Genomic DNA, 16,810 nt, shown 5'->3' with positions numbered 1-16,810 from the left:
AAGACCCACACTGGGTGTAGAGCTCACTAAAAGAAAAAAATAATAATTAAAAAAATAAAGTCTTTCCTAGAATAATAAAATTAAATAAAAACATATCTGTAAGTACTACCTTAGACAAAATAAAATCTATTCCCAAGAGGTCAATTATCAATAATTATCACAGCCTTTCTCTACTGCGCCATCATTTCTGCTTTACCAAAACACAGAGACCGCATGGGAATTACAAGAACTAACGCACCAGAAGTTCTCTGTATTGACCATCTTACCCAGATCACGGGTCCATCTCCAGGTCTTGCCTGTTGTTTCCAAATAGGTATCTACAAAATATAATCAATTTTGTAAGCCACGACTTCAGTTACACCACTACTAAATTCTTTAAAGTAACAGGTAAATAAAATATAAAATATTTCTAAGCAATCAACTATCAAGGTGAATGAAGAAATCTAAATCCTTCCAAGTGTTCTTAATAATGAAAATGCAAAAATTAATGATCTGATGTTCTTTGGAGAGTAGAAAGAGACCTAAAAAGGAATCAGAAGGCCTGGCAGGTTCAAGTCTTGCTTTCCCACATTATTTGTGGGACCTCCCTGAGCCTCTATTTCCTCATCTATAAAATGGAGATAGTTGTCTGAACCCTGCCTACTTTACTGTGTTTCCATTAGCATCAAATGAGATGATGTTTACAAAAGTGCTTCCCGGGGGGGGGGGGGGGGGGTGCCAGGATGGTTCCTTTGGTAGGCATGTGTGATTCTTGATCTCAGGGTTGTGAGTTCAAGCCCCGCAATGGGTGTAAGGATTACTTAAAAATATAAATCTTTAAATATTTTTAAATGCTTTATAAAATATTAATGGCTTACTTTTTCTAAGGGCTTGCTTTCTTAATAGTTACTTTTTTTTAAGGGCTTGCTTTTTTAATACTTCATGTCTGTTTACCATAATTCTATTTAAACTTCAGAGACAGGGCGCCTGGGTGGCTCAGTGGGTTAAGCCACTGCCTTCGGCTCAGGTCATGATCTCAGGGTCCTGGGATCGAGTCCCGCATCAGGCTCTCTGCTCAGCAGGGAGCCTGCTTCCTCCTCTCTCTCTCTCTGCCTGCGTCTCTGCCTACTTGTGATCTCTCTCTGTCAAATAAATAAATAAAATCTTTTGAGAAATAAATAAATAAACTTCAGAGACAAAAACATCTTTACTTCAAACCTGAAAGAATGTGGCTCTAGCCCAAGCAATTTAAAAAGCTCTAACTTCATACCTAAAGAGAAGGGACTTAATTTGTGCATACCATCATCTATTTCTTGACCTACAAATAAGGGACTAAACTTTTCTAACTTGACCATGCCCTGAAAACGGGGGGGGGGGGGGGGGGGGGGGGGGGAATATCTCATAATCTCATTCATAAATAAACTCTAAAATGTTCCTGTATTTTATAAAGCACATTTTGGGGCAGTGTGACCCATACTATATTTAGTTCCTATTGTCACCCTAAATCTCTTGTTCTCTTTCTACAATCACTCACCACTTACCATCTTCCTCTCATTAGATATGAAGACAGCATAACACTCTTCTAAAGGATACTGGTCATGGTTTTTGATGTATTCACAGAGCTTCCAAATATTTTCTTCACTGAAATAAAATAACAGTTTAATCAATACAATTAAGCAATGGGTCTTTCAAACTTGAACAGAAGACTATGAAGACATAAAAATGTTGGAAGAGACTTTAAACACCACCTCATCCAATAACTGACGGATGCATGACCCTCCTCTAAAACATCCCCCAACAAGGTGTGACCCAATTCATACCGTGTGCCGACCTTTCTCCAGAGTGCTTGCTACCTTCCCCAGCAGTGCTCGCACAGGGAGGCATTTTATAGCTGATAATATGCGACATCAATACTCCACAAGCTTTGGATCCAGGGACTTGAGATACAGCTGGAATTCCAACTCAGCCACTTACGAGGTAAGAAGCTCTGAACATCTTTAAGTGCATATCTGCTTTTCTCATGTGTAAAATGGATATAATCATACCGTATTGTAAAAGCTTGATAAATCTTAGTTAATATCGGTTCACTGCTCCCCTTAGCAAAGGGGCAATATGACTGTGTTGGGGAGGAGGGCTTCTGGCTGGAAAGGACCAGGGGACAGTTACATGATATGCCAAGGAATTCTTTCGGAGGGAGACTCTGTGAGTAGGATTCCCTGCATCCCTCTGATACAAGAGGTCCTGATTTTTAGGAAGTCCTTTCTCAGGCTGAACTGAAATCCATCTTCCTATACTTCTGCCCCAGATCAATCTCCTTTTCTCTATGACAGGCCTTTAGATATGTAAAGCAGTAGTCAGAACCACCTAAGTAAAGCAATGCCCAGTGCATCAAACCCAGCTACCCTGGAGGCCAGAGGCACACTCCCACACAGGCATAGTCATTGCTCAGCCTCGGGGTTCTTATCTTTTTCTGATGAGCCACCACTGAACCTTCATTCAAAATGAGCCACAGCAACACTACTCATACTCGACTCAATCTGCCAAAGCCTAATTTCCAAACATCTAAACCACGTTACCTGAAAATGAAGTAAGGCGCGCCCGGCACTAAGAACTACCACCAGTTTATGGAGACACACTTTCAATGCACGGTTTTGACCTTGTCTACCTGCCTAAATGTCCCATACGAGTACACTTAAAAGTACTGAAGCAAAGTGTATTTTTTTCCTATGATCTCTAAAATACCTAAGAAATCGTACAGAAAAAGTAGCGGTAGAGGTAGTAACAGAAGACTGTGACTGACGACTTCCATTGGATATGCAGTAGGGAGTAACAAAAAGGAATTGTTTCATTATGATACAAAATATGTGTTAGCTAAATTTTTTTTTAAACCTGGATGTTCTTTTTTTTTAAAAAGATTTATTTATTTGAGAGAGAGAGAACACAAGCAGGGAAAGCTGCAGGCAAAGAGAGAGGGAGAAGCAGGCTGGATGCAGGGCTGGATTCCAGGACCTGGAGATCATGACCTGAGCCGAAGGCAGATACTTAACTGACTGAGTCACCCAGGCGCCCCAAAATCTGGATGTTCTAAGACGAAGTTATCAGAAGACACTTGTCTGTCCAGCCTGTAGACATTCTGGAGTTGATCACAGACCTCTTCAAGAGCCTGTGATAGAAAAGCACTATGCTAAGTGCTTGAAGGATGTAATGATAAATGAGAGCTCACAGACAATGAGAGGAGACACACAGATCCATAAATAAGCAAGCATCATAGAAGGTCATAAAAGATGCATAGAAGAGAGAGTCATTAATTTTGAGGGACACGGGAAGATAGAGGAGGTAGAGGTCAGTGGTTTCTCCTGGTTTGTTCCCCCTCCCCCAGTCCCAAGGATGAGCAAAGAGTTACCAAGAACGGTCTGAGAATCCGTGTGTACCACAAGTACTGTGGCATAGCTGAATACATAAGTGAATGGATAAAGTTAGTCTATTATTTTTCAAGTGTGTATGAATGTTACAAAGAGAAAAAAAATTTTAAACAGAGGAGTTACTGAATCTGTAATCCTTTTTTATCAATTTTTTTTCAAGAGTACAATTAATATCATTAGAAGGATCTCAAGAAACATTTGATGTTTAAAAAAGGGGGCCTTGGGGCACCAGGGTGACTCAGTTAAGCATCCAACTCTTGATCCCAGCGTAGGTCTTGATCTCAGGATCCAGAGTTCAAGCCCTATGCTGGGCTCCATGCCTAAAAAGGAGATGGGGGGTTTAGTCTTAGAAATGCAGGGAGTTACTGCTGGGAATAAAAAGGACCCAGATTTGGTGTGTGTTCTAGAACCTCTTTAAAATGAGGGAGGGGGGGAAAATACAATAAAATAAAAAAATAAAATGAGGGAGGGGGAAGATTATAATAATTATGTTCCAACCTACTGGTTGATTATTTTGTAGCAGAAAGACTAACAAAGCAGCATTCAGGTCAAGATTCCGCAAGGGTTCCTGCTGATGGGCTGAGGTCAGAGAAGCATGCAGAAGGGAAGGATCCCTGACACACAGCAGGTGCTCAACCAACATCAGAGGAGTACAAAACAATTACAATAGAATCAGACGTGCCCTGCAAACCACCTATGCCACACAGAAATACTGGTTACTGCTGTTATCATTCAGCTGGTTCTGAACAGGTAACAACTGACAGAAGCTGAAAGCAGCAGACAGGAGGCATTTATTTCACATCATATGAAGCTGTGAGGGCAAGTGTAGTAAGGTGTGCCTACCTGATAGGTTAGGACAGGGTTGAATACTGGTTCTCAACTAAAGGCGACTTTGTCCCCCAGGGAACATTTGGCGCTATATGGTGACATTTTTGGTTGTCACAAATTGGGTGAGGATGCTACAGGCATCTAGTGAGTAGGGGGCAGGGATGCGGCTACATGCCCTACAATACCCGGAGAGCCCCCCACCACATTAGCATGCTCAAAATGTCAAAAAAGATCTATAGCTGAGAAACCCTGGGTTACAGCGTAGAAGGCAGGTTCGAAATGAGACTGGAAAAACACACGGTGACCAGATCTGAAATGACTTGCTATGCTCAGGAGACAGAGTTTACGGTCTATGACTGTATTCCTGAAAGTGTGACCAATGGACAAGCCTAAGACTCCTCAACTGTATTCCTTAAAGTGTGATCACTGGATGAGCCTAAGACTCCTCCACGGTACCGTCCACACCTCCAGACTCTTTGGAGTGGGACCCTAAGATCTGCTGGCTTTATAAAGCTCCCAGGTGATTCTAGGGCTCATCAGAATTTAGAACAGCTTTCAGCAGTGTGAAGCCAGCTAAGGTTCAGGACCTGAGGGGATAGGAGAGACTGGGGCAAAGGCCTCTAAGAAAGGACTAGAACAGGCCCCTGCCAGCCAAGGAGGGCCTGGTCCATGGCTGAAGGAACTTAAAGGAGACCATCTATTGAAGAGACGTCCATTCCCTACCATTCTTCCACCAGATGACTGCACTCTAGCTGTGCCAGCACCCTTGTTCCTGGAACTCCCGCACGCTTCCTTCTGAGTCTTTGCACCAGTGCTCCCCTATCCAGAATGATGTTCCTCCAATATCCACAAAGCTCCCACCCTTTTTTTCTTCAGATCTCTGCATAAATACCACTTTATCAACAATGCCTCAATTCCTTAAATATCCATGATGAAATAGTGACTCACCATCCTTTACCTTGCTTTATTTTCTCATAGTATTTAACACCAAACATGGTTTACTTGGTTTTGCCTGCTTTCCCTGAACCAAAACATAGGAACCATGAGATCTTACTGGGAAATGTGTCGACCCTGCACTATATCCCAAAATCCCTACAGCTGTGCATTACAGTCCAAGTGCCTCATAAACATTTATCTAATGAATAAATAAAACAATGAATGGCCACTATAAACAAGAACTAAAGAAATTTAGGTGAGAGGTAAGGCAGAAATAAAGTGTAGTCATTAAGAACATAGACTCCTGCGCTATGGAAGTTCCAATTTCTGCATCATCTCTTGCTAGATGTTTGATCTTGGGACACAGCCTCTCCCTGCTTCCCTCTTTTCATTAGTAAAACTAGGTTAATGATAGAACCTATCTCCCAGTCATGGATGAAAACACTTGACACTGGCCTTGACATGTAGTCAGAGCTGAACAAATGTTAACTTCTTGGTGACACTGGTTTGATGACCAGCTAAAGGAGGAAAAGGTAGTTTTAGATGGGCCTGATGTTTCTTTTGCAACCGGAGGCTGGGGAAGAAGTCATTACTCAGGTGTGGGAGTAAAAGAGACTAAGGTAGGAGGGGTGATTCAGCCACACAGGTGGCCTGCTACAGGGGTAATGTGTGTGACTCCAGAGCCAACTCTACAGGTAAATCCCCATTTCTTCATTCACATATGTGGCCTTAGGCAAGTTAGTTGCACCCCTCTGTGCTTCAGCGTTCTCATCTTTAAAAACGGGGATAACAAAAGTACCTACCTGGTAGGGTAATTGTGGGGCTCAAATGAATTAGCTTACACGAGCGAATCAGAACAATGTTTGGCAAACAGCAAGTTCTACGTAAATGTAATGGGTATGACAATAACAACACGGTGGTTCAGATCATGGTTTCTGGCACCAGAAGGCCTGAACTGGATTCCTGGTCGCTGTTAGCTGATGACCTTGGGAAAGTTACCGCAAAATCTCCGTTCCTCCATTCTCTTCCAAAATTAAAACGACCTTCCCACCAGTGTGAAACCACAAAGGCTTCAGCAAAGTAATCTGCAAAGCTTCACCGCGTTCCCCCTCTGCCTCCCCCTCCTGGCCCCCAAGCACTGAGATCTGCTGAGAAATGTCCAAGCGAAAAGCGCCGGGCATCAGTAATGCAGCACCGACCCTACCATTCGTGGGAATTCCGCACCTCCCCTTCTCCAAATGCCTACGCTCCACTCCAGAGACCAGGGCTGCCATTCCCGCTCCCTCATCCCCCAAGCGGGAAAACCCGCCAGTCGAAGCCCAAAGCGCCCCCACGGAGGGGCCGAGAGGAGGCGGGGCCTGGCGGCGACGCCGAGACCTAGTGCGCCAGGGAGATGCGGGGGGCTGCACCCGCGCCCCCTCACCAGTAGCAGCTGTTGTAGACACAGGCGTCCCGCGGGGGGCTGGCCGGCTGGTAGCGGGCGGCTGCAGCGGCGGGCACATCCCCCTCCATGGCTGGCTGGCTTGGGCCAGGGCAGGAGCCTGAGGCTAAGCGACTGGACGAGTCCCGCGGGCAGGCTTCGGGGGAGGAGCCGGCGTTCGGCGGGCCGCACAGGTCCTCGGGGCGGAGCCCGGGGCAGCTGGTGCAGTTCCCGGGTGGTGGAGCCAGGGACGGGGTAGGCGGAGTCTGGGAGGAGCGAGCGACGCAGGTTCCGGGCGCGCGGAGCCCGGGAGGGAGGCGCAAGTTCCGGGTGGATGGAGCCAAAGACTGCGCGGGTTTCGCAGATTCCGGTGGGCGGAGCCCGGGCGGGAAGAGCGGAGCAGGTTCCGGGAGGGCGGAGCCAGGGCTAAGTGGGCCGATCCCGGAGATTTGGGGGTGGGGTAGCGGTGAGCCGTGAGGGCTCCCAGTGGGCGGAGCTTGGGACAAGGGGGCTTGAACGATTCCGGGTAGGCGGGGCCCGGACAGGTGGGTGGAGCCAGTACGGGGCCGTGCCGGCGGAGCTCGGGTCTGCTGGGGCGGGGCCCGGGCACGCTCTGGGCGACCGTGACCGCGTGGATAGGGTCAGAGTGCGGAGGTCAGAGGTCGTCCGCAGGTGGCTTGAAGGAAGCTGGAGAGCGCTTGGAGTTGGTAAACCGCCCGACCCTGAACGGCGCTTCGGTAGTCTCCTGGAGGCGCCTGAGACCCTCTTCAAAGCCGGGCTAGGGGTTGATGGCTGTGGAGGACCCAGACGGGACGCGGAAGACTCGACTTGTGCAAGTGAAATGAGAGAATCTTGTATGTGAAAAACGAAGCTTTAGCAGTTTTATCCTCGAGCCCGCGGGGACCCGGGGGGAAAGGGGCATGAGGCGGTTTTAGAGAGGGATAGCAACCCCAAATCTCACCGTGTTGTAACATGTCTTTATAGATTTGTGTGTGTCGACTCAGAAAGATAGAGTGATTCCTTGGTAGAGTAAGTTTTTCAAAGTTCAAGAAGAATCCGCACGGCATCCATTTTGTGTTAGTCATGTATTTATTTGCCAGCAGTCTGGGAGGAGGGAACCAAATAATTAAAACTGTTTATCTCTGACGAATGAATGATATGAAGGACTTTGACTTCATACTTATTAGCCTTCTGAACTGCTTTATATTTGTAATGAACCTACATAACTGATCAGGGTACTTCCCATTATAAAAACTGAAATTCTTAGTTGGTTTATAGGCCATCTGCAGTCGGGGGTTTGAAAGCACCTCCTCAAATCCTAAAGACTTCAAGCATCAGTCCTTGTGTCGTCAATGTATTATCAATTATTGCCTCTCAGCTCTGACACACACTTCAATATAGGCTCTGTGATAAATAACGGAGTTCCTTTATGCATTTCTCCTTTTCAAAGTGGGCACCGAGTTAAGCCTTCTCAGTAAAGTGTGCTGGAAGAAGAAGCTTCCTGCAGTTTCTGGGGCAGTGCAAAAGTTGAGAGGGTGGTCCTGAGAACAGCTAGTGGGGTCTGCCCCAGTCACAGGCTCAAATCCGATTCCTCTGTGACTGTACAGTTTTGGTTTGGCAATAAGCTTCCTGCAGCCCTCGTAACCCAGAAGCCAGAGTCCTGTGAGGCCGGCAGGCAGCCACCTGCCCACACTTCTTTGACAGGCCCTTCAATGGCCTGCGCACAGTTATCTGTGGCCCCCAGAATCCTACACTGAGCAGTCATTCCCTCACCAAGCCTCCCCTTCCTCTCTCAACCCCAACCATTCCCGTCTAGGCATTCTGAGAGCCTTCTACTCCAGCTGGCTCCCAGGCTCCTAAGGCATCCCCATGCCACTGTTGGGGATTGCTCTCCTTTGCCCCCTTCTCTACCTTGCTAAAGGGAAGTAGAATGCCAAGAATTAACTCCAGTAGGGGTGGCTGTGTGGCCCACTTGGTTGGGCAACTGCCTTCCACTCAGGTCATGATCTTGGAATGCCAGGATCGAGTCCCGCATCAGGCTCCCCGCTTTGTGGAGAGTTTGCTTCTCCCTCTGACCTCTCCCCTCTCATGCTCTCTCTCTCTCTTTTTTTAAAGATTTTATTTATTTATTTGACAGAGAGCACAAGTAGGCAGAGAGGCAGGCAGGGGTGTGGGGGAAGCAGGCTCCCCACTGAGCAGAGCCCTATGCGGGGCTCAATCCCAGGACCCTGAGATCATGACCTGAGCCGAAGGCAGAGGCTTAACCCACTGAAACAACCAGGTGCCCCGCTCGTGCTCCCTTATCTCATTCTCTCTCTCAAATAAAATCTTAAAAAAAAAAAAACTCCAATAAAAGTATAACCAAAGAAATAAGGAAACTCTATATGTTACCTAGGGCTAAGGACAAGTACTCAAGGACAAATTTGAAAGTTTGCACCCACTTGCAGTAGGCATGGGTTGCCTACCCGATTTCAGAGTTCACTGGTTTACCCAGTCTGGAGGTGGTCTGAAGTTGCTGGGCAAACAACAGAGATGGGGGTGGAGAAGAGCCAGCAATCTCTGCCATAACATACTTTCTTTATGCTTCAAACTTTCTCATAAGTAGGAATTTTTTAACAAAAAAAAATTGTGTTTTTATATGCATGTGATTTCATAGTAGAGACTATAAAAAGGTATATGGTTTCAGAGGAATAAAGTTCTAATGCTTAGAAACAGATTCTGACCTATAAACTCCAAAGAGCTGGTTGAAGAAGAAATAAGAGTACACTCAAAGAACCCCAAACCCAGTGAAATCAGGATGTTAAAGGGTTGGGGTTTATAGAAAGGTCACAGAACAAAGGAAAGTATAAAAGAGGACCACAGATGTGAAAGGGGAGATCAAGAAGTAGGCAGCACATTATACACTGAGGTTTAACCACAAAAGGGTTTTTTTTTTTTTTTAATGGGGGAAGAGGTATTTTTAACACTCAATATTAAAAGCTAGAAGGAAAAAGAAAGAGATAATCCTGTCGCTTGGGACCAGCTGATATGTAGTAAGGGACCATATAACTGAAAGAAACAAATGCCCAATGTCTATTTTGATGGTGTTTTCTCTTTTCTCTATCAAAGAAGATGATCCTCAGGCTGTAAAGAATAAAAGAAACAGCAGTGAGAGCAAATTAAAGCCAAGATAGGTGCAGCAGAAGAAAGCACCAATTTGCCTTAAACGGGTTAAAAATCTTTAGACCCAGATGAGTTCTATCCCAGCATATTGAAAATGCTGTAGATTATGACCCCCAAAGCCTTTAACTCTGGGTCTTGGAGAAAGACTGATGGAGGAGATGACATAAGACTAAATACGAATACTTGCTGTCCTAAGTTTCATAAAAAGAAAAAATAAGTGTTCCAGACACTGTATTCTGTGAACCAGATGCCTATTCCCAGGATGATTTGTGACCGTGAAGAAAGGGGATTATTTAGGGGCCTTTAGTGGTTTACCAAACCCATTTCATGCTGCATGGACCTCATTTCATGTTGTTGGAAGAATTAATTGATCATTAGAATAGAATTATCGCACAAGCACTATAATTTGATTCCAACAAAGCAGCTGGCCCAGTATTAGTCATGACTCATTCAGTTAGAAGTCAAGGCAGAAAGGCTGTTTATTAGCTCCTTTAATGGGAAGGACGCTGAAGTGGCTCTCAGAGTCAAAAGACAAGCTGCAGATACCGCGGTCTCAAGGGACCGGAAGCAGAGCCCTCTTCCCCACCTTCTTTCTCCCCAGCTCTCAGACTGCTTCTCAGGGCTTGGCTTCATCCCCAGGTGACTTCACTTCCTGCTGTGGGGAGGAGGGCCGCCGGCAGCCCCATATTCATATTTTCCAGGCTTGGCAACCCCAATGGAAAGAGAAAACTCCTTTTTCCTCCTAGCAATCTCACAGAGCAACTTGTACCTTTACTTTTAACGTTTCTGTACTGCCTGACTTTTTTACATGTACAGTGGACCCTTGAACAGCATAGGTTTGAACTGCACGGGTCCACTTATATGCAGTCTTTACAGTTTAGTTCTGTAAATCTATTTTCTTTTACGATTTTCTTAACATTTTCTTTTCTCTATTTTATTTTATTGTAAGAATATGGTATATAATACATATAACATACAAAATAAGTGTTAATTGACTATTTATGTTATCATTAAAGCGTCCGGTCTATACTAGGCTATTAATAGTTATGTTTTTCGAGGGGCACTTGGGGGGCTCAGTCATTAAGTGTCTGCCTTCGGCTCAGGTCGTGTTCCCAAGGTCCTGGGATCGAGCCCCCTGCACAGTGGGAAGTCTGCTTCCGCCTCCCACTCTCCCCCTCCCCCTGCTTGTGTTCCCTCTCTCACTGTGTCTCTCTCTGTCAAACAAATAAATAAAAATCTTAAAAAAAAACCAAAACTTTAATAGTTCTATTTTGGGGGAGCCAAAAGTTATATGCAGGTTTTTCACAGCATGGATCTTAGTGCCCCTAAGCTCCATGTTATTCAAGGGTTAACTGTATTACTTTCTAATAAATTTTTTTAAATAAAAAAAATTCTTAAAAATCAAATTTATCAACATTACTATAAAGAACTGCATGGCCAGACTATTGTTCCCTTAACTTTTCCCCTACTTTTGTAGATTTGGTTTTCAGATCCTACTATTATAAATAAAGCCACGATTAACATTTCTGTATGTAAATCTTGGCCCATGTCACTGATTATTATGTTAGGGTGGAGTCCTAGAAGTGGAATTCCTGGGCCAGTGGTTTTAAGTATTTTCCAGGTCTCTCGATACATATTGCTATATTGCTTTTAAGAAATGGGACTATACCGGGGCGCCTGGGTGGCTCAGTGGGTTAAAGCTTCTGCCTTCGGCTCAGGTCATGGTCCCAGGATCCTGGGATCGAGCCCCACATTGGGCTCTCTGCTCTGTGGGGAGCCTGCTTTCTCCTCTCTCTGCCTGCCTCTCTGCCGACTTGTGATCTCTGTCAAATAAATAAATAAAATATTTTAAAAAAAAGAAATGGGACTATATCTCAATATCACATTGAGTATTCTTATTAAAAAACAAACAGGCCAAAAAAAAAACAAAACCCTATTATTCCCATTATTATTTTGAGTTGCATTTACTTCCCTGTGTTAAGGGGATAACTTTTTTTTTTAAAGATTTATTTATTTATTTATTTGAAAGAGAGAGAGAGATAGAGAGCATATGAGTGTGGGGGAAGGGCAGAGGGAGCCTGGAGGCCAATGTAGGACTCGATGCCAGGACCCTAAGGTCATGACCCGAGTTGAAATCAAGAGTCAAGACGCTCAAATGAGCCACCCAGGCACACCTAAAGGGATAATTTCTATATAAAGTGCTAAGATAGCAATATACAATGGGAGCTGGCAGGGGTGGGGAAGTGGGGGAGCACCTTGCCATTAAAGGTGAGGAGCTGGGCTGGATTGGAATATAATAATGTTATCACTCATCTTACATTGAATGGGGTGGGAGGGAGGCAGTAGTCCCAGGGCCCTCTGTGTGGGCCAGCCCTTATCTGTGGTGTTAGACTGGGGGCTGTGTACCATACCTTACATGGGAAAACTGAGGAATTGAAGTAAATTCAGGGGAGGCTGATAAAGAGGGAAAGTCTGAAAACCACATCACAAAATGATGGCATCTCTTCCCAGCTCACTTCCTGTGCCCACATACCCTCTCTCCCAGCCCTCCGTCCTGATCTGAAAGGGGTATCTGTCTCACATGGCCTCCTGATGTTCTTTTTGTCAATGTCCATTCTAGGAAACCGCCAGTAAAACTTACCCTCTGACCTGAAGGCCTCTATACCGGGCAGAATTCTGTCTGGTTGCAAACAACTGAAACCATCTCTGGCTAACTTAACCAGGAAATCAAATTTACTGAAGGATAGGAAGTTTGGACAGGGCTTGGAGGAGAGGAAGGAAGCACAACCTAGTCCCACTGATCTAATTCTCCAGATTCCAAGAATCAGCTGGCTAGAATGCCACCATTAATGTCACCAACTCTGTATACCATCTGCTGCTGCCTCCACGAATAATCTGCACCTGTGTCTTTGGGTCACTCCTTCAGGGGCAATGACTTAGTCCACTGACGAAGCTGAGATCATGTGCCTGAGCCCTGGTTACCAGGTTAACAGGGAAATGAAGTCTGTCCCTACAGGATTTCCATCAAAGGAGGTAGGACCCTGCCTAAACCAAACCCAGTGGAAAAGAAAATCTCTCAAAGAGGAGACATGTCTGTTTAAATTCAGAGTAATTAAAAAATGACAAGTGGCAACTATGACCTCTCCAACTTCCATGTGACAAATGGTTTTTTCCTTTGGACAGAAATCAATGAGATTAGCTATTGTATTTAAGGTTACATTTACAACATTCCTGAAAGAAATCCCTGTCCAAGTTGATGTTTACTTTCTAACCGTGTTACCAAAGAACAGACGGGGACCCACCTATAACCTCATTTCAAATGAGGTAATGGAATTATGCTTAGCTCTTAACCTCAGCCCTCTTTTCTGTCACATGTGAGGTAAAAGCACTTGATCCTCTCTGTAAGCAGTCTGGGGCAATGGGAAAGAACCTCAGTTTCCACTACCCCTTTTATCCTAAATCGAGTAATTCGTATGTACGATGGCTAAAACTAAAAGGAAAGAAATACCTGCTAAAGATCAATTCCACACCAACTCGTAAGTTTCCTAAGGCTGCTGTAAAAATTATTGCAAACTAAGTGACTTTAAAAATAAAAAAGAGAGAAAGAAAACCTAGGAATTTACTGTCAGAATAAATTCAGAAGTCTGAAATCAAGGTGTCAGCAGGGTTGATTCCTTCTAGAGGTTCTGAGTGAGTCTGTTCTGGATCTCTCTCCTAGCTTCTAGAAGTTGCCAGCAGTCCTTGACATTCATTGGCTTAGAGAGGCATCATTCCAATTTCTGCCTTCATCTTCACATTCCCTTCTTCTCTGTATCTCCTTATGCATCAAACACCCCTCTCCCTTTTCTTATATGGACGCCAGTCATTGCGTTTAGGATCTACCATAAATCCAGGATGATTTCAAAGTCCTTAATTATACCTGCAAAGACCCTGTTTCCAAATAAGGTTATTTCAGGTGTCAGAGTTTGGGACTTGAACATATCCCTTCGGGGTACACATTTCAACCCATTATACCAACCAAAGGCTGAAGTCAGTGTGGTTATTCTTAATATTGTTGGAGAGAAAATAAAGGGACAAAGAAAACCCTTTGGCTGACTCTGTCTCTTGGTGTTCTAAAATTTCTATGTCTTATTTTAAAAGAACTAAAATGACTACTACAACTTCTATGGAGGTCAGTCTGGTAATATCTAACAAAATCTCAAATGCATATGCATTTTCTGCGTAGAAGTTCTTTTTATAACTTTTTTGACGTATAACGTGCAAAAGAAAAGTGCACATATCATAAGGGTAGACTATGCTACCCTACATATTGTTCTTTCCTCTTCCACTTATATTAGGTAAACAATCACCTTAAAGCTTTTTTTTTTCTATTGTAAACATGACACATATTTAATGCAAAAAAAATCAGAAAAATTGAGAGAAGTACAAAGAAACAACACAACTATAGTATTACAACCCAGAAATTAAACATTAATATTTTGTTATAGTTTATTCTGTTTTTTTTTTACAATGCAAGTATACACATGTACTTTTTCAAAACAAAGATGGAACAGTATGATACTTACTTCTTTGTAGTTTAACAAGTTACCATGCATTAAGCCCATTTTTTAATACACTTAACACAGAGTTACATCGTAATCTTTAATGACTGTATAGCATCCTTCTTTTAAGAGTTTGTTTTTTTTTAAGATTTTATTTATTTATCAGAGAGAGAGAGGGAGAGAGAGCGAGCACAGGCAGACAGAGTGGCAGGCAGAGTCAGAGGGAGAAGCAGTCTCCCTGCGGAGCAAGGAGCCCGATGTGGGACTCAATCCCAGGACGCTGGGATCATGACCTGAGCCGAAGGCAGCTGCTTAACCAACTGAGCCACCCAGGCGTCCCAAGAGTTTATTTTTTTAAGTAATCTCTACACCCAACATGGGACTCAAAGTGAGATCAAGAGTTGCATGCTCGGTCGATGAGCCAGCCAGGCACCCGTATATAGTATCCTTCTTAAGTGAAGTATCACTCAGGGACATTCGAGTTGTTTGCAGGTTTTTTTTAAAGGTTTTATTTATTTATTTGACAGAGAAATCACAAGTAGGCAGAGAGGCAGGCAGAGAGAGGGGGGAAGTAGGTTCCCCGTTGAGCAGAGAGCCTGATGCAGGGCTCGATTCCAGGACCCTGAGATCATGACCCAAGTTGAAGGCAGAGGCTTAACCCGCTGAGCCACCCAGGCTCCCCTGTTTTCAGTTTTTTTGATATTATAAATAACACTGCGGTAAGTATTATGCTGCATAACATGTTTGAAAACTTTTTAAAAGGCCAAATTTCAAGTACAGAACATATATACAAAAATTGTGTGTCTTAAATGTGCATCAAGAGAATTCCTGACATTTTCTCCAAATTTGCTGTAGCCATAACCTTTTCCATCCTAGTTAATGTAGTGTCCATTTCCATTTGCTCAAGCCAAAAAATAAAATAAATTAGAGTCATCCTTGATGCCTCGCTTTCTCTCCCACCTAAATCCAATTAATCAGCAAATTCACTTGGTTCTTTCTTCCAAACACATCCAGAATTTAACCCATTTATTTCCTCCACTGATCTAACACTGGCCCGTGTCACCATCGTCTCTTGTCTGAAAAACTGCAGTGGCTTTCTAACTAGGGTTGCCAAATTTAGCAAATAAAACTGCAAGATACCCAGTAAAATTGAAGTTCAGATAAAAATATTTTTTTAGTGTATATATAAACCCAAATATTGTGTTCTCCATGCAGCAGCCAGAGGGATTCTTTGAAGAAGTCAGAAAAAAATCAATCCTGTATTCAAAACGCTGTAACGTCTTTTCACCTCAGTTGTAATAAAAAATAGAATGGCTGAAATTAACAAGTCTGGAAACAACAAATGTGGATGAAGACAAAGGGGAACCCTATTACACTGCTGGTGAGAATGTAAGCTGGTACATCCCCTCCGAAAAACAGTACAGTGGTTCCTCAAAAAGTTAAAAATAGAGCTACCCTGGAACGCCTGGGTGGCTCAGTGGGTTAAGCCGCTGCCTTCGGCTCAGGTCATGATCTCGCGTCCTGGGATCGAGTCCCACATCGGGCTCTCTGCTCAGCAGGGAGCCTGCTTCCTCCTCTCTCTCCCTCTGCCTGCTTCTCTGCCTACTTGTGATCTCTGTCTGTCAAATAAATAAATAAAATCTTAAAAAAAAAAAAAGAAATATTTCATAAATGAATAACGGAATATTATTCAGCCATCAAAAAGAAGGAAATCTTAACCATTTGCAATAGCCTGGATGGAACTAGAGGGGATTATGCTAAGTGAAATAAATAAATCAGAGAAAGACAGTTATCATATAATTTCACTCACATGTGGAATTTAAGAAACAAAACAGAGGATCATAAGGAAAGGGATGAAGTCAGAGAGGGAGACAAACCATCAGAGACTTAACTATAGGAAACAGGGTGGCTGGAGGGGAGGCGAATGGGGGGATGGGGTAACTGGATAATGGGCATTCAGGAAGGCAATTAATGAGCACTGGGCATGACTTGTAACTAATGACTCAATAAACTACCTCTGAAACTAATAGTACATTATATGTTAATTAAGTGAATTAAAAAAAATTTTAAACAGAAAACCTTAAAGCTGAGGCCCACAGCCCTGCAAGATCTACTCCTGGAGGCTCTTTCCTCTTTAGTTTCATTAGCCTCCCTGTCCTCCCTTTTCCTCTGCTTGCATCTTTCTTACCCAAAATAACCTAACTTCTTTAGGTCTTTGCTTACACTTACCTGAGAAACCTTCCCTAGTCATCCTCTCTAAAACTGAAGGCTTCCTTCTCCCCCTCCCTGCTTTATATTTCTCTTCAGCATTTATGATAATAAACATTTATTTCATTTATTTTCTCTTGCCTTCGGCAAGAATTGAAGTCCATAAGGGCACTTTCGTACTTATTCACTGCTGTATCCCCAGTGTTGAGAATACTACCTGGCACATAATAGATGCTCAATAAATATTTGATAAATGTCAAATTAAGGAAATGTAGTTATCCAAATCAATAAAACTTATTTCAGCTTCAGGAGAA

General features: G+C 43.6%; 1 protein-coding gene across 6 annotated transcripts in view; it reads right to left on the bottom strand.

Moving 5' to 3' along the window:
- The window catches only part of WDYHV1 (WDYHV motif containing 1), a 33,498-nt gene extending 26,643 nt beyond the window's left edge, over window positions 1-6,855 (bottom strand). For 2 of the 6 annotated variants that reach the window (XR_004279497.1, XR_004279498.1), the window contains exons 1-3: window positions 6,589-6,851; window positions 1,521-1,620; window positions 267-317 (exon numbers count right to left, since the gene is read on the bottom strand). Coding sequence is in view for 4 of the 6 variants with exons in the window: in XM_032315634.1 (XP_032171525.1) it covers window positions 267-317; window positions 1,521-1,620; window positions 6,589-6,677 (240 nt within the window). In the remaining 2 variants the exon portion in view is untranslated. Of the gene's footprint in view, window positions 1-266; window positions 318-1,520; window positions 1,621-6,588 lie in introns of all 6 variants that reach the window. The other 4 variants (XM_032315634.1, XM_032315636.1, XM_032315637.1 and 1 more) reach the window with 4 other exon arrangements.
- Between the last annotated feature and the right edge of the window lie 9,955 nt (window positions 6,856-16,810).

This window comes from Mustela erminea, chromosome 16 (genome assembly GCF_009829155.1).
Source record: "Mustela erminea isolate mMusErm1 chromosome 16, mMusErm1.Pri, whole genome shotgun sequence".
Classification (NCBI taxonomy): Eukaryota; Metazoa; Chordata; class Mammalia; order Carnivora; family Mustelidae; genus Mustela; species Mustela erminea.
The sequence above is the reverse complement of the archived record's forward strand: the minus strand, read 5'-3'. Positions and strand labels throughout refer to the sequence as shown.